At 40.5% G+C, this 19,016-nt stretch overlaps 1 protein-coding gene across 3 annotated transcripts in view; it reads right to left on the bottom strand.

Annotated features, from left to right (window-relative positions):
- Window positions 1-19,016, bottom strand: part of PDE1C (phosphodiesterase 1C) — a 299,114-nt gene that overhangs the window by 243,961 nt on the left and 36,137 nt on the right. For all 3 annotated transcript variants that reach the window (XM_054161024.1, XM_009904761.2, XM_054161027.1), the window contains exons 2-3: window positions 18,324-18,374; window positions 14,477-14,648 (exon numbers count right to left, since the gene is read on the bottom strand). In XM_054161024.1, the coding sequence (XP_054016999.1) occupies window positions 14,477-14,648; window positions 18,324-18,374 (223 nt within the window). The remainder of the gene's footprint in view (window positions 1-14,476; window positions 14,649-18,323; window positions 18,375-19,016) is intronic.

The raw sequence follows: 19,016 nt of genomic DNA on the forward strand, positions 1-19,016 counted from the left end.
AGCATTTCTCCAAACTATGTTTCTTTCTTCCTCCTCCTATTTCCCCACACAAACACACACACACACACACTTTTAGCTTAATATTCAGCTGTGGTCTTTGCATCTCCTCAGATTTGAACACAACATAACTGGTTCCTCACTGGACCCATCTACTCACATTCCTCATTTTCCTTTCCAAGGCATTCCCATAGGTATGGTGAGGAGAGTGTTGTGAGGAAAGTCCATTGCAAAACTGGTTCCTTACATTACTGTTCAGTAAGGATTGTAACAAACCACTAAACAGGGACATTAAAAAAAATCATACAAGAATAAAATCAAAGCAAATTATTCTGAAAATCATAATTACTATTTTTCTGTGCCTTTTTTCATGTTGCTTTGCAGTTTGCATTTTCATATTGTTTTAACAGTGAGACTGATTTAACTGGCAGCAGCTGACCCAACATTGCTAGTCTCCTACATTATTATTATTATTTTAAAAGCTTCAAAAAATGCTGATGAAAACATTTTAAAGTTGAAAGAATACCCACTATAGAAAAGTTCCAATATCATCCAAGAATTTTCCAATACTTACTTTTTCCCCTCAGAAATGCAACAAAATAATAATGATTTCACCATCCCTGGAGGTATTCAAGAGGGGATTGGACGCGGCACTTGGTGCCATGGTTTAGTCATGAGGTCTGTGGTGACAGGTTGGACTCGATGACCTTTAAGGTCTCTTCCAACCTTGGTGATTCTGTGATTCTGTGTGTGATTCTGTGATTTTCATTGCAACTTCAATTTACCTGAAGTATATTTTCTACCTTATGACATCAGGGAAAAAATACAGCATTATTCTCAGTGTTAAAATATTACTTTCAGTTAGTTGTACCTTTATATTAAGTTTAGCTCCAAGACATTTACTTGCATGCTTCTAAATATACAGCTGGGTTATTTTATAGTCCATGCTGCCTGGAAACTAAAGAGCCAGATTTTTTAATTATTTTTTTTTTTTTCTTAAAGAGGTTTATTTTAAGAATATATGACCAAGAAGAGTAAAGTTGAGGAAAAGAAATTCAGGAAATGTATATCACAGGAACCCTGGAATCATCTATAACCTCTCCATTGGTTATACTGAGACTGTCTTGTACTGAATAGAATAGAATTAACCATGTTGGAAGAGACCTTTGAGATCATTGAGTCCAATCTATCATCCTACACTATCTACTCAACTAAACCATGGCAACAAGCACCCCATCCAGTCTCTTCCTAAACACCTCCAGTGATGGTGACTCCACCACCTCCCTGGGCAGCCCATTCCAATGTGCAATCACTGTCTCTATGAAGAACTTCTTCCTAACATCCAGCCTAAACCTCCCCTGGTGCAGCTTGAGACTGTGTCCTCTTGGTTCTGGTGCTGGTTGCCTGGGAGAAGAGACCAACCCCCACCTGGCTACAACCTCCCTTCTGGTAGTTGTAGAGAGCAATAAATAGAATAGAATAGAATAAACCAGGTTGGAAGAGACCTTCAAGATCATCACGTCCAACCCATCATCCAACACCACCTAATCAACTAAACCATGCAACCAAGCACCCCATCAAGTCTCCTCCTAAACACCTCCAATAATGGTGACTCCACCACCTCCCTGGGCAGCCCATTCCAATGGGCAATCACTCTCTCTGTGTAGAATTTCTTCCTATCACCCAGTCTGCACCTCCTCAGTAATATTAGGCTCTTGATGCACATTCCAGCCTGCATTTTTATATAGTTTGGATGCATCTTCAGGATTCAGGCCAGTGATACATTATTAGTCACACTACACCTGGAGAAGAGGCATAACCCAAAACACTGTGTTTACATGGCCAGGTCAGCACAGTGCTATAGCCAGTGTGACCCAGAGAAACAAGTGCAACAATGCCACTCAGCAGCCAGTCATGGTGTCATCCCAACACAGACACCAAAACAGGATGTTTATGATCAGATAACTGCCACTGGACTTCACAAGACTAAGCTAGCACCTAGGACTTGGCTGCTTACAAGTTTGTGCCAGACAAAGGCCCTAAAACAAAGAAATCACAGACTTGATCACTGCACTAACATAACTGAATTGCTTATGGCAGTCATCCCAGGAAAAAAAGTGCCACAGAAATGGACACTGTCCTCTGGTAGATGCTACACAACCACAAGGGGGTCACCTCAGCTTTCTTACCTGCAGTTCTGGCTGTCCCTCATGAATCAACTGAACCCCTCCTGCCTTTTCTGTCTTGCTAGTAACCTTACAGTGAGAAATAATCCCTTCCTTGACTTCAGAGAACAGTCAAGGAGGATACTGAGGGAAGCCATTTATAAATTTAACAGTGAGTTGACCCTGAGATCTGCATGGTTATGAAGCAAACAGCTATGGCACTAATGCTTTCCAAGACCAAGCAGACTGTACTCAGATGCTGTGGAATAATAAGTAGTCCTTGCAGCACTCAGCCTCCCTGAGCCAGAGATGTCAAACAATGTGAACATGAATGTAGTTGTCTAGCAGCCACAGGGGGAACACTCTGAAAATTGCACATATTTGGCCCTCAAAATCCAGCATTTTATCTCAGAGTTCAAAGCTAGTGTTTATCTCAATGTGGTCACATAGCAAGCCAGTTTCTTCTACCCTCTTCCCAGAAAAATATCTCTTAAAAAAGAAAAAGAAGACAACAGAGACTAATTATTCATGCTACCTGCCTGCAATTTTGAGTGAAGTTAGCTTTTGGTGCTTTGTTTCCATCAACAGATTCCCTGAAATTCCCACAGAAGTATGAAGACCCTCAGAAGAGAACAGGGAACAGACTGATTGATTATCTTTCTCTACACCTCAATTGCATTCAATTATCTAATGTCATTCAGCTTTCGACATTGTAATTGCTTTGGGCACATACTGGTTCGAGTCTGCTAAGGTCAGGTACTTGAATAAAATTGCACCGATAAAGACGGCAGAGAATCTAATGGTCCCACATCTGAGGCCATGCCTGAACCAACAGAGCAAAAACCAGAATTTTAGAAGCCAGCTACTGAAGGTATTTGACAGGTAGTTCCCAATACAATGTCTGGGAAGAGATGAGTGTTATTAAGATGACTTCAACGAGGCCAAAAAAAAAGTGTAACCACATATTTCACATCAGCAGACACACCAGTTGGGTGACTGAAAGGCCAATGAAAGAATGAATGGGCTTATTTGCTTTTCTGTCACTTTGTCTTATCTCAGTGCTGGAGGAAATACATTAGAGAGCTTCCCATAAATTATTTCAGGCTGAGTCTTCTTCTGAAGTCAACACCAGTAGAGAGTCCTGGTTAAAAACAGAGGACACCTTACTCCAGCATCTCTTTTAAGACAAATATTAAAGCAATTTTTTTAAAGATATAAAGAAAAGTCAGCAGGACCCCTATGAAATGCTTCTGCAGAAGCAAGAAGCAGTAACCTCTGCGACCAGGCTTTTACTCAAGACAGATCAAAATGGTCAGCAGACCCTGGAACTGAACAAATGGTTTCTAAGGCTACAAATAATCATACTAAGATCATTACCCAATTCGTGATGAACTAATGAAAAAGTTCTTTATGGAAGTTGCCTCTGTCATTTGCACTTCTTAGAGGAGACTTGTTCAGACAGATTTAAATTACATTTGAGGATCTGTATTAGTGTCTTGTAACATGAATTTCTTCTTCCCCATCCTCTATGTGAGCTGTGAACTCAGTGCCACTTTTAGGAGATGAAGCTTGCATTTTAATAAACTTCTCTATGGAAGACTCAGTTCACAAATTACTTGGTTTATACAGAGAGGCGGGAAAAAAAAACCTAAAACATGTTATTCTGGTTCATCTCAAACACAGATGGGGAAACTCTCCAGAGAAAACACCCAGTCATGAATCTGCACTGCAGACCTCTACTTCACACTGACGTCAGAGGGATTTCCATGCAGCAGATGTTTGCAGACAATGCAACAAAAATCTGCAATGCAGATAACAGATCCGCAATGCAGATCAGACACTAACATTTTACTCACAGGGTGATAATTTAGCTCCAGCATCCCCACCACAGAATCACAGAAACACTGAGATTAGAGGGGGCCTCTGGAGTTCAGCAAGTCTAACCTCCTTGCTTAAAGTAGTGGGAGTTACAGCAGGTTGGCTGGGAGTGTATCGAGCTATGATTTGATTACCTCCATGGATGGAGACCTCAATACTTCTCTGGGCCAGTGTTCAACCACTTTCACAATTCAAAAAATAAAACAACACCCTAGCACAAACATTTAAGTATTAAAATAAAAATAAAATTCAGTTTGATGTATTTCAGTTGTTTCCCTCTGCTTCTTGTCCTGTCATGGGGCGCTTACGAGAAGAGCCTGGCCCTATCTTGTGTGCTCCCTTCCATCAATATTTGTATTGGTAATCTCCTTCCAAGCCTTCTCTTCTCCAGGTTCTACACTCCCAGCTCTCCCTGCCTCCCCTTAAGTCCTCTTTATGGTCCTTTGTTGGTGTCTTTCTAGCATTTCCCTGTATCTCCTGTACTGGGGAATCCAGAACTGGACTCAGCACTCCACATGAGGCCTCACCAGTGCTTTCTTTGCTGCAAGTTCATATTGCTGCCTCATGATCTAAGTCCACAAGGATCTCAGAAAATCTGCCTCCTAGTCTATCATTTGCCAGCGTGTACTGGTACATGGGCTTGTTCCCCACCACAGTGCAGAACTTTGTACCTCCCCTTGCTGAACTGCATGATGTTCCTGTCAGCCCAGTTCTCCACCTGGAAGAGGTCTTTCTGGATGGCAACACACCCATCTGGTCTACCAACCACTCACCCTGGCATCTGGGGTTTTTTTTAATCTACACATTTGCTGAGGGTGCCCCATCATTCTGGTCATTAAACAGCATAGAGCATAGGTGTATAAGCTATAAAACAGCCCTGTTGGAGGGGGGGTAGAAAAAACAACACACAGTATTTGTAAAACACACTGAATCAATTTGTGCTATTACCAACTTTTCGTGAATCGTTGAACATCTGCTTCAAAAAGTATGACACATAGAATATGACAAATCTGAGTTTAACCTCACTTAGATTCATAAATAAATTGTTCAATAACAAAAAAAAAAAGAAAAAGAAAGAAAGAAAAGAAAAAAGGAAGGGGGGGTGGGGGGGAGGAAAGGAGAGAGAGAGCAATACAGCTGACATCCTGCTGCAACACAAAACTAAAGGAGGCTGTGTTCTGTTGATACCAGTGAGTAATTTTTGTTAGGAAATTAGGACAATTTTGCTAGCACAAGAGCTGATGTGTCAGGATGAGACAATCATTTATAGAATGAATTAGAAAATAGTGCAAAGTACATCATTCCCTCCCCCCTGCTCTCTGAGGACCAATGCAATAAGCAAATATGTAAAGCCTAAGCAACACAAAGAAAAGTTACACTTCAGGTCATGGCTTGCCAGCACCACCCTCAAATGCTCAGAAGGTGCATTGGCTATATTAGAGCATTAAAGCAGGGGAGAAAGAAGGTAAACAGTTCAAGGCTGTACCGATTCAAAGGCTACAAGCTTCACGAAGCTTTTGTGAAAGTCCATGGGCATTTCTCAGATGGGGATTTGCTGTATCTAGCCCAGGCCACTTTGACTAACACATGCTTTGACAGCACCACTCATGATTCAGCAAAAACACTGCACCAAGCTTGATTTATAACATTAATCAACAAATATGCAAATTTCACTCTGTGGGCACCGCTTTGAAATATCAAGCCATACACTCAGCTGCAGTAAATCAGTACAACTCTACAGAAGTCAGCTGAGTTTGATGCCAATTTACAGCAAATTTGGCCCACTGTATTTACACCAACACACTCTGTACTGCTGCCAGTCCAGAAAATTATAAGCAGCTTTAAAACGAAGTGAAAACCGCCCCAAAGGGAGATACAGTGCCATATGAGGAATCCAATTTTCTCAACATCTCATCTGCAGAATGAATCTGTACATTACTTTGTATTATGAATAACACTGGGCAGAATTAGGGCAGACTTAATTATAACTGCTACAAGAAGCTGGTAGGATAACAAGTATCCTTTAGATTCAGGAGCAGATATTATTGGTGACAATTATGAGACAAAATTCAATCTTGATGTTCTAAGTACTGGGAAAAGAAATGTTATCTTCATCTCAGAAACGGCAACTGCTCACACGGAGCTCGCACTGATTCTAGATGAGGCTTGTGCACATCATTTAGGAAGAAGGAAAATAATCTGACAGTTTTTCATTTTTACAGTAAATGTTCTTCAGTAGCTGTTACTTACGAAACAGAACTACAAGTCTGGTCCCTTTTCAGCTGAGCCGAGAGAAAATTTAGTCTGACAAAGAACTCTCATGTAAGAGGAGACAGATCAAAGGGGGCGTGGTGTACGTGTGTGTCTAAACAACAGAAATGGGCACAAACTGGAATCCAAAGCCCAGATTCCTGAGTCAAGTACCATACCTCAGGAAGAAAGCCTTTCCACCAAAAGAAGTGATACAAATTTTACTTTGCCAGAAGCACTGATGGCAAACGTAGACTAAAGGCCGAGTCTCCAAACAACTTGAGTCGATGCATAAAGTTTAGATCAATTTATAAAGTTCAGAGGGAAACCAAGTAACACATGATGGTTTTTGCAGTCTTGCTGTGAACACTTCAATAGATTCAGATCCAAAAATTATTGGAACTAAAAATAAATGTCCCAATCTGCAAGCTACAGACACCATGGCTCTGACATCAGCAAGTGCTGAGTACTCAGATGGATAGTGTGAGAAGTTCCAAATAAGACCTTTCTATTACATAAAATAGTCTCTAGAAATTGCCAGCAGACAGCTTAATGTGCAAAAACCAGCTAAAGAACAGCCATTAGCAAGTTATGTGGGTAAGCAGTGTTGACAGTTCACAGCAGCTTTGCTTACCTAGATGTTGCTATACGTCCACAAAGTCACTGGTAGGCTGGGTTGTGAATTTCTAGCAAAATATGGCAATTACCAAAATCCAGTTTGCATGGGAAGACAAACTGGACAAAACCGTCAGCAAGCACAGAGTCCAAAGACACATGCACAGAGCAGGGGTGCAAATAGGTAATTCCAAGCAACCCACAGCATGGTATTAACAGCAATCCTATGGGAATCAATAACTCATAAGATGCATGACCCCTGCAAAAGATAAGGAGTTTTCAAATGTGTCCCAGGTAAACATCCAATTGTCAGGAGTTAACAGTATAGATTCTCTCATCTTTCATTAAAAAAAATTAAAAGCTTTAAAATCTCAACTTTATATTTCAGTGTTTAAATAACTATCATTTCCCAAGACAGGATACAGTTTCCTCTCCAGATCTGTTTGTCATACTCAATTAACTGGAGCTAAGTATCTCTTTTTCCTTCCCCTTCAAAGCTCTTCACATTAATGAGAAATGCAGGACATCAGTGAAGATTAAGCTCTTATCCATTAGCCTTAAGATTATTTTGGGTTATTTCATGATTGCTATTGTTGTTACTCACTTCAAAATATTCCTGAACCCTTACTTGCAGGTTTTGTGGTCTCAAAACCAAATCAAATCTATTCCTGATTGGATTTGATCTGGGGGATGTTTTACCACATCCTTTAGGAAAACATCATAACATAGCACATCAATTCATTGCCATCAGGCAGACATTTAAAAGCAGACTAAACTGAAGAGGAATTTCCTTTGAGTGCCTTTTTAATGTTTCATGCTCAGGCAAATTAAAGAACCCAAGATTCAGCAATTGATTAGTCAAAGAATTTTATCTCAGCTCATCACTTTCTCTGACTGCCAAGAGTAAGAAAGTCACTATCCCATTTTCCCATTGGAAATGAAATATATACTGTAGCAGTCTTAATTTAATAACGGGATGAACAACCTTCAGCCCATGGGACACACACAGACTGCCAGGACAATAAATCTGTTCCAGAGCCCACATGCCCTCCCCTCCTACCAAATGCCCTTCAAGTGCAGACTGCAGGCTGGAAGAATAGGCCACGTGGCCACAGACTCCTTTCCAGTGCTATTTTGTCTGAAAGCCCAGCTGCTCCTCCCCATTAGATGGCGCTCCATAGAATCACAGAATAATTTCAGTTGGAAAAGACCTTTAAGACCATTGAGTCCATTATCTGACTACCAAGTCTGGGGTTAAACCATGTCCCTTAACACTGTATCTACATGCCTTTTAAGCACCTCCAGGGATGACAGTTGGCTCATACCAAGAAACCCTGGACCTATACGTGTGCACAAAAAGACCATGCTGTGTGTAACAACATGGCAGTGGGTGAGAAGTCATGGCATATACTTCACTTAATCTATAAAATAAGGTATGAGGCTCACTCAAGGGGTAATTAGGCATCATTTACAGCCTAATAGTAACGACAGTAATACCTTTCATTATCATCAATTATAGTACTCAAAGCTACAGTACAAGCTATGACTGGCTGTGATGGAATAAGAGGACACAAGGGAGGTTTAGGTTGGATGTTAGGAATAAATTCTTCACAGAAAGAGTGATTGGCCATTGGAATGGGCTGCCCAGGGAGGTGGTGGAGTCATCGTCACTGGAGGTGTTCAGGAGGGGACTGGATGAGGCATTTAGTGCCATGGTTTAGTTGATTAGATGATATTGGGTGATAAGTTGGACTCTATCTCAAAGGTCTTTTCCAACCTGGCTAATTCTGTATTCTATTCTGTAGTCTGCTTTCTTACATGCTTGTGCTTTACACCTCTACTACCTTTCCCATAGCAACATGGTCTGTGACCTTCTGCATCTTCTGCTGCTCTGCTCTCCTTGTGCTCTGTCTGCCTGTGTGGTCACATATGGTGGCTGGTTCACAGCTACAGATGTGCTATTTAGCCCGACTAAATTAACACAGGTCAGCCAGATAGCAGGTCTCAGAAGTCAGCTTTTCTCTGTCCTATCCACTCTTTCTGTTGGATCCTACTTTATCTTACCATCAGTTTTCACAAAACAGGTAGGAACAAAGTACCTTTGAGATAGCTACCATTCTGTTAAGCTACAAATCAAGTTCAGCTATGGTTAACAAGTTAATGGGAAGGCTGACTGAGAGACATACAGCAGTTTCCCTCAGAAAAGGACAGCCAGTGTTCCTTAGGAAACCAGGCCAAAAATTATGTCAGTGGGAATCACAAGGCATGCCAGTTTGGTATTAGGATACAGAGACTATTAACCTCTCATGGTGGGGAGAACCAAATAAGCAATTATTAAACATTGCCCTACCAGACTATCCTTAAATTAGTATATTGTTCTACATTCACACCTCTTTCCATATACAGATTCTTCTGTGAACCTGCAAGAAAGACTGGACTGGTTGAGAGAAACCAAGCTGCAAATCAAAGCCCTTGTAACAGCCTTTTATAGCCACAAGAAAGCCACACAGACATCTGAGACTCAGGTGGTTGCACAGGTATACCAAGTTTTGACTTAAAAACATGTTCCACTTCTGCTGGGGGCAGGAGTGCACAGCATAGTCTATGTTCAGGACTGGGAGTGATCTGTACACTTACAAAGCCAGAACTGGAAAATTTGCACAGCTGCAAAACAAATGCTCAGAGTTTATTATGGTACAAGATTCAGGTGATGTGCATAAGATAGAGAAGTGTGGTCAAGGACAGGTATTGGTCAGCCTTCAAAGCAGGCTATTTTTTTTACTATCAGGGCTTTACTTATCCAGAGAGCTTCAGCTCAAACTCTTGTTCCCTTTTTGGCAGTGGATTTGTTCCCTGCCTTTCAAAGGCACAGCTCTGTTAGGACACCCACAGTCCATCTGAATTTCTCAACTTGGGTCTTTTGATGTCTCTGATATTTACAGGAATGGGACTGCTGGCTTTGCTTACCATCAATAATACATCTAACCTATGAAGAACAAGAAGACTCTGATATCAAGAAAGAAAAAAGAAAAAAAAAAAAAGACGAGAGAAGTCCATTTCTCTTTCAACTGCCTGAAAAAACACCTTGCTCTTGGATCCATGTGGATATACGTGAACAGAGAGAGAATGCAGCCTTTGAACAGTAACCACGATAAATCTCTGTCCTCTGATCGTTCCCCCTCTGACTCACAAATCTCAATCTACCACGAAACGAGTGCATAGCTCTCACAAAGCATAACATGAGCCTAGAAGGGAGGCACAATTGAGAGAGAAGAGAGACAAATGATGCGGGAGCTGTTTCCTTAACGAACAGAACACGTTTCACTTACAATTGATTGCACCGAGTATCAATAAATAACAGCAATAAGCAACAGGTTTGAAAAGAACAATAATTAATTTAAGTTTAATGCAAGTGAAATGCCTTACTGTAAGTCTGGTCTGAGAAAGATGTTTGGAAAGATGCTTGCTTCTATTTCAATGTTTAGTGAGAGCTCTATCTGCTGTAGCTGTGTATAACACGCAATTAGAATGCCTTTTGTGCTGCTAGCCTTGTTTGTTCAGTCTTTTCTTTATTTCACAACTCACCTCTCATTTTTCTGTCTATTAAATACAAAAAAATAATCAACCAAACCAAAAACACAAGAAGGAAGTCCCAACTAAAAATGGTAACAAATACTGAGAACTAGGAGGGAGGGCTTTATTCTATCCCATGTCTAGCCCCCAAGTCCTGTCATTTTTCAGTCATGATCACAGCTGTCTTGCACAGCATCACCTCCCTTTATGTTTTTCAAATCTCATGTACTAGCTTAGCTAGCTGCAGCCAAGCTTTGGTGCTGCCCAGAGAATGTCAAAAGGTGAAAGGTGGCAAAGGAGGAGTTCTTCAGGTTCCTTCCACCATGTGATTGGAGATGGGCTCCACCTATGACTCAGGCAAAGCAGAGGAAGGAAAGCTCGCTCCCTTATTCCCACAGATGCCACCTGACCCACACAACTGAGGCTTGGGAGCTGGCTCTTCAACACACGCTGCTGTAACTGAAGTTTTCATATTTGGAGCACTTCAGTACCACCCTGGTGACCAACTGCCCAATAGTCAGCCTGAGCAAGAATCTTAAAGGCCTTCCAACAAACTTCTAGGTGAGGTTTGGAGAATAGCACCCAAACCTGTCCCTTTCATCTCTGCTCACCCTGGAGATTGCCAGCCTGGCATTATCAAAATGCCTGCTTGGGCAGTGCTGCCAAGGAGCAGCACGCAGAAGGTAGCACAGGCCGTAAAGTTATTACATAGTCTCCTTAAGACCATTATTTACCACTCATTAACTAGCACTGTTAGTTCTTACCAATACCAATAGCAACACTGCTTATTACAGGGACCTAGTAGATCAAAAATCAGACCTAGAATACCTGAGTTACAGGCTTCAGTGACAGCAGCACTGACTTTTCCAGCCAACGTCTTCATCACGCCTCGCTGACATGGCCAAACACTCACCACCTAATATTCCTGGGCATCAACCCACAGCCACTGCCAATGATGGTATATACATGGATGCTGATCCATGCACAGCTGTTCAAACAGAAAGTGATCGCAGCCCTTGTAATTGTGAACTTCCATATTTGTGCAAAGGAAGAGAGTGGATATAACAGAGTTGTTGCATAAAGTATGGGCCAAGAAGCTAATCACTTCTGTGTGTCTAATTATATATTTGTTTTCCTTGTCAAAAGGGGATAAAATGTGCCATTCTCCATATTCCACTGTGTTTTCAAATGTATTTCAAATTGGAGCCTGCCTTGTCTTTACTAGACAAATAGACTAAATGTCAGTGAGAACAGATTTTTAAATCTGGATTTTAAACACTGCAGTAGTATGACTAGTAAGTTATTTTTTTTGTCTTGACAACTGCTCACTCAATACTGCAAACAAGAAGATATTACAAACTCCTTCAGTTCTCTCTTTAGAATGGTATTCAACCTCATTGTAATTAGTCCTGTGCTGTATCTTCAGAAAAGAGATAGTAAAATAATTGTGTAAGAAAATCAAGATCATCAGAACATTTTTTTAACTGTGGCAAGATCCTGCACTATACTTATTTGGGGTGTAGAGAGGGGTTTGGTCTCATCTGGGTTTTGCTTCACATCTTACAGATTAGTGCACGAAAAGTACTGGAATGATTGAAATCATCACATTCCTCCTTTTATGTTTTAAAGCATTTCAAGCTCATATCTAGATGTTGAACAAAATCAAGTATAGATCTCTTCCTAATTTTCCAAGCTACAGAACAATAAGTACTGCACTGTGGAAAACAAGATCTAATACAAGAGGTGGCAACTGGGATTTCATGCTGCTTATATGTACTCACATAAAAAGATAGGCAATCACAAGGAAGTGTGACTCATTTGACACTGGAGAGACATTTTCTTTTTAACTATACATGAAAGGGATGGTATTGCCATACACTGCTCTAGCAGCAGTGAATCAGAAGTAGTAAGGGAGCTGCTGCATTTTACAGTGTGTAGCAGTCACATTCAAAAACAAGTCTTGGTTCTCCTCTTCATAAAATCAGTTCATGCAAGCCCAGCATTGGCCCACATTCCCTGAGATTCAGCAGCCACTTTCCTAATTAAGACATGGTGGACTGGAGGTCCAAGGTATTTCATTCCCCAAAAGGCAACTGGGCAGCAAGAGCTTCCCAGTGACCAAAAAATCAAGTCCACACTAGATAGGCAAATCATGGGAACTAAGACAGGCAAATCATGGGAACTAAGACACAGCAGTGAAACACTGCCAAGGAAGCACTTGAAGATCACGACTCACAGAAGACTGATGAATCAAACACAATCCATCATACAGAAGCTGCAACTGGGCCCCAGTTATGTATTTACATAGCCCCACAACATCAAGTAGATCCCAAAGTGAATAAAAACACCACAGAGGTTTTGTTTTCTTTTGTTTTTAGACAGTAATTGCAATGTACTCTCCTATCTTTCACTCCTCTGTGTAGCCACTAAACACACATGGGGCTTCCTTTCTTTATAAAACTAGACAGCTCCTATTTACTTTGTAACAGCAATTTGTTTGGATTTCCATCTATAAAAGTCCCCCCAGATGCCATGTTAGACAATAATTTCTAAAGTGATGAAATACAAAGGTTCTGTAATGTTTATAAAGCCATTTAAACTGCATTAGCAAAACCGCTGTGCTAAATTACATTTTCCAACTCATCAGTCCTTATTATGCTATATATAAGCTCACCTCTTCCCAGAGTCACCCCACTCACATAATCAAATCATGCCATTCGAAACGCTGTGACATTATTTTGTCATGTAAAATGGTTGAAATTATCTTGATGATGGCAAAGTAAAGGATTGCTGCTACCTAGAATTTGTTATGAGAGGGGAAAGCTGAGAAAGAGTTGAAACTCTTGAAATTATAGATTTTAAATGGCAGAGACAAAGCATTTAAAAGCCATTAAATACCACAAGTCATCATGCAAGTAGGATCCAGGTTCTGAAGCCCTTTCCCTTAATCATTATAATGGAAATATTAAAGAAGAAAATGGAATTAAAGGATTTATTTACACAGACTGGCATAAACTCCCTTGAGGGCAATATGCTTTTAAAGGCCAAGCAGTATAAACAAGGTATCTGAAATTGCTACCTAATATAATGACTTATGTAAGTACATTCAAAATAATGATTATATGATGACTGAAAGAAGTTTGACAAACTGAAGTGTAATCAAAAGCATTGTGCTCAGATAAATTTATCCCCAGCAAAAAAAGAAAATAAACCAAAAAAGCCAACACCAAACATTTTATGCTTGCACATGTGTGCACTTAACATAAAAGAGCAGCATAGTTTTCAACAATACAAACTTAAAAGACACTTGGAGAAATTAATTCTGCCACGCATTTCACTTCTGCTGGGCACAGCAATTGTCATATTTTGATCAAAGATCCATTGCTTGCATACAGCTTCTCTATTTCACCTCACTTTCAGAAAATTATTTGCAGTAAGCATGCCTCCAAGAAATAGCTGACAACTGTACATCCACATGATTAAATAAAAGAGAGGAAAACTTGGCAATAGATCTATCACACACTTTACAACAGCAGCAATGGCTTGCTTGCAAGCCCCTGGCCAGAATTCTTCACCTTGACAAAATAAATTAATGCTAGACAGTTCTCAAGACATTACATCAACAGAGAAAGGTTTAGCCCTCCCTTGTGAAAATAAAACACATCATCTGAGCTGAAGTGCTTCATCACTAAACCGCTTTCAAATGAAACAATCCCAACCTTCCAAGACATTTTCATGCAACAAACTGACTTCATTAACCATTTTGACTAGCTAGTGTTTATATCTGTCTAGTCCATATTTTTTTTAAGAAGGCCAATGTCTGAGAACTGAAAGTCCAATCACTATTATTTGTGCACTGCTTTTTTCACTCTTGTTAAGGACAAAGACATGTAGCATCACAGAATCTTTCAGAAACCATTTCCCCCACTAAACCCACAATGAAAACCTAAAAACCCATCCTCTCAAGGGTAAACCAAGTAAACTCATATCCTTCAGACCTGAAAGATGTTTTCACCAATGCCTCAGGACTGTCCACGGGTGGCAGTTCATCTGCTAGGATTTCTTCAGGAGGTCTAGGGTCACTGATGATGGTTGGCTTTGGTCTCTCCTTGAGGTTGCCAGTCAGCCCACCAATAATGGTGTTCCACAAGCAGTTTTGTGATTTAGACCCTGAGAAAACAGATTACAAGAAAGAAAATAAATTCATTCTCTCCTCAGTCTGGAAACAAAGATAATCTGTTGCACCTTTGCCTCACCACGTTAAGCCTGAAAACCCAAACTAAACTTCAAAAGGGAAATAAGGACTAATGCTCAGGTCATTCCAAATCCAAGACTGTAATGCTTCCCATAAAAAAGATTTGATTACACAACATGAAGTCAATAAAAATTATCCTCTCCTCATTATACTTCGATTATAGCTCAGCACGTGTTAATGTGGCAGCATTTTGCACCAAAAAAACCTGACCAAAAATCAAAGTATCAAATCACTGACTTCCTTAGACTAAAGTTAATGGTGGTTCAATTATAGACTAAAGATATGATTGAAGGGCCAGTGTCAGAGAACATATTTTTGTTGAACCTTCAGCTTTTCTCAGTGGACATTCAAATGCCAAAGTAATTTTGTGGATGATCTTTTTACACTTATTTAGAAGTATCACCAGGTGCCTCTTGCTTGTCATTCAGAGAAACCATCCTCATCTGTACAGAGGCTAGTTACACTGGCAAAGTGCAATTAGCATCCTTCAGCCAGATCTCTTCCTCCCTGCCTTGGGAGGAGAGAATCAGCAACTTGAATTTTATGAAATCTAAGTACCTGTTCCATATTTTCAAAACTTTCCAAATGGCTTCTGAATAAAGCAGGAACTTCTGAATATCCCAGTGATACTCCCATACTGAACATCTATGTCATTCTAACATTTAAGTATTATAGGAAAGGTGAGTCAGAAGATCCCAAGAAGAGCAATTAAGAACTGAAATTCTGCTTATTTCAGTTAAGCGACTTCACAGCAGAGGAGCAGCAAGCATTAATCCTACTGGATTCCAAAGGAATCAGGCATACCAACTCTGTTGGTAGTCATTCTCCTTGGGCTGTTTATCTTCATGCAAAATGAAAAGAAAGGAAACAAAACAAACAAAAAAACATTTAAACGTTTGCAAAAAAATGCTTCTCCCTCATTTTATTGTACTCTATCAAAAGATGATCGAAGCTGAGCTAGAGGCAAAAGCAAAACAGGTTTAGGTGTTATAATTTAAAAAGCAGAACTCTGCTTAAAGAATCTGTAGTTAGGCATCCAAATACTTTCACGTAGCCTGAAAATATTGTTACACTGCAAGCCTGGCTACCAGGAGCAGTGACAACCACACAACTATCATTCCCATTGCCTCACTTAACAACAGCAGCAGCCTTTCCCTCTTCTTTGTTCTTGAGCTGAAGGGGAAACAGCTATATGCTCCAGAGTACTGCTTACAACAGTCAGGATGCACAAAGCTCGTGTAGGTTTCTGTAGGCTATCTTGCATTTGGTTGTGCATACAGAAAGTTAGATCAGGTAAATAAAATCAGGCAAAATGGGTATGTTTGTTAAGTGTTCAATGACAGCCCATCTGTGATCTCACTGAAATCTTTGATGATTTTACTGTTAACCTCAAAGGGGCAGCTGTTTCAGAGCAATGGGAATCCTGTTCTCTGTTGTGAAGTTAGCAATTGCCTTCAAATGAACAATTTGGGTAAACACGAAAGGCACAATCCAGGAAGAATCCCAGTCTCTGGGTTGTGACTCAGACACAACAATCATTCTCTATTATTTAGAAAAAGAATCATAGAATGCTCCAGGCCAGAAGGGATCTCCAAAGGTGATCTAGTCTGACCTCCCCACAGCCAGCAGGGACATCCCCAACTAGACCTCAGTTATTGAATCTTTGTCTTCAAATGCTGCAGCTTTTTCTGCCATTCAGCCAGGATGTTTTTGAATGTTTGATCTGTATTCCACTGTTTGTCTAATGAAATGTGGAGTAGGTTATAGTACTCTCAGCAAAACTTTTGAGCATCATCCATTTGACCTACATTAGCAAAAATGCCTCAGACATTTTCTTCCTTTCCATAGCACAGTTCCTATTCTATTTTTCCTTCCCATTCCCACAGAGTTAATTATATTAAATAAATCCTATAAGAACCTATGTGGACAACTAAATCCTCAACCTGATTCCCACACCACTAAATTTAACTCCTAACAGTGAAGCTTTAATCTTTGAATTATGTCCCTTCATCCCTGTGTGATGATTCTGTGACTATTTCCCAACCAGGCTTATCAAAGTGTTCCTCTCTGCATTGCATTTCTGTTACTGCTAAAAACCTTGTGGCCTTGATCTCACCTTCACATTTAATCCCATTCAGCACTAGGTCATGTGGTAAGGCTTTATAAGGGGGCATCGTGTGCTTCCATTCAGCTGACAGTCATTAGGGTCTGTTCCCTTCCATGTAATGCCAGTCACCCCTCAGTCAGGCTTGGCTGCCTGTCTGAGAGGCAGGATTAATGCAGGAAGAGACCCTGGTTGCTCCTGGCTCTCAGATCTGCACTCTGTACACATTCACCAAAACTCAAGTTCTTGCAAATGCCAGAATCAGAACTAAAATACCAGCTGAATTCCAAATGCTTGACCTACTTGTCAGGCTATATTGCCGCATGAAGTCCTTGTAACCCAAATATCCAGGAATGAACAGTACTTTGGCAGAATCTTCCAACTCTGTACCTAGAACTCAGGAACTATAATGGACAAAAATCAGAGTGATATGGAACTTGAGGATGTTTGCATTTCCTTTTACATTTCTCTCCTCTTTGATTTCCTTTACCATGTGCATTTTCAGGGTTGAACCAGCCAGAACTGATGAAGAAAGCCCCTTTTTAAGCTTTACTGTCTACAACGTGAAGGAAAATAACCCCTAAATCAGGAACAAGGAATGCCAGTACAATTCTCTCTGAGTCTTGTTCAGTCTGCTCCATCAGCTTATGAGTCACGACATGCAACAGATTTCACAGCCACAGACATCTCGGCTACATTATGCACCTTAGGTACCTGTGTGAGGTATGGCATGCTCAGAGTGCCATCCTGTGACTGTGGGAAATACTGCACCATAGATGTAAAGTATTTTGATGTTCTTATCTGCACCACCCACGATGATGGCAAATGCCCCCTGTTAATGATAGGAAATGGATGTTTTTCCCCACAAATTGATCACAAATCATCACAAAACTGGATTTCCTACCTTCTTGCTCATTCCTATGCATTTTATCATGTGTGTTTTCAACCATACTTTATCGTGTGTGTCAAAGTCATTAGTATTAGTATGGTCATAGTTGATTGGTGCTACATTACCAGATGCATCCCTTTCTTTTGTTCAAATTTGAGTCACTTATTTCAGACCCCAAATCCCCTCAAATCTTCAGTTCCTAGCCTTGCTGTGTGAAGCAAAAGGTGATGGAGGAACTATCAGGAAGGTTTCATTAAAATTTTCATATGGTATTTCTAAGGCTTGACCCAGATCTCTTTATAGTCACGGTAGTGAACTTCAGCTGACTTTGTGACACTTGCATCAGCTCAACCTTTTATGCTTAAAACAAGAGCAAGGCCACAAAGCCTTCCACCGTTTTAAACTTGCATCACCCTGTTCAGTAAGACTGAATTTCTGTAAGTGACTTTTCCAGCTATATACTATGGTACTTCAGTTTAGTGCTGTAAGCAAACTGTTAGAACAGGGCAGACATAATATGAGATTAAAAGACATATTAAATGTGTTTATTTCCACAGCAGATAAATCAACCAGCTAAGATTAAAAAAGGCTACTTACGGGCAAATCGTGAAAGTGGTCGTGCATTTTTGTCCCCTGTTTCATTTGCAACTGAAAAGAGAAAATAAAGAGCATTTTTAAAGCATTCATATTCCAATGTGACATTAAGATTAATTATAACAACACTTCTCAAGCGTATAAGGGAAAGAAGAGTGTTCATAGTAACAGCAGTTAGATGTAGACATAGATAGACATAGAGAAGTACTTTTTTTTAATGTCCCCAAATTATTACTTTGGATCATAGAATCAATAAGGCTGGAAAAGACCTCAAAGATCATCAAGTCCAACCTGCCACCCAACACCTCATGACTACTAAACCATGGCTCCAAGTGCCACATCCAATCCCTTTTTGAACACCTCCAGGGATGGTGACTCCACCACCTCCTTGGACAGCACATTCCAAGGGCTAACAACTCTCTCTGTGAAGAACTTTCTCCTCACCTCCAGCCTAAACTTCTCCTGGTGCAGTTTGTGACTGTGTCCTCTTGTTCTGGTGCTGGTTGCCTGAGAGAAGAGACCAACCCCCACCTGGCTGCAACCTCCTTTCAGGAATTTGTAGAAAGCCATAAGGTCTCCCCTGAGCCTCCTCTTCTCCAGGCTAAACAACCACAGCTCCCTCAGCCTCCCCTCATAGGGCTTGTGCTCAAGGCCTCTCACCAGCCTTGTTGCCCTTCTCTGGACATGCTCAAGATG

The sequence above is a fragment of the Dryobates pubescens genome, chromosome 4 (assembly GCF_014839835.1).
Source record: "Dryobates pubescens isolate bDryPub1 chromosome 4, bDryPub1.pri, whole genome shotgun sequence".
Classification (NCBI taxonomy): Eukaryota; Metazoa; Chordata; class Aves; order Piciformes; family Picidae; genus Dryobates; species Dryobates pubescens.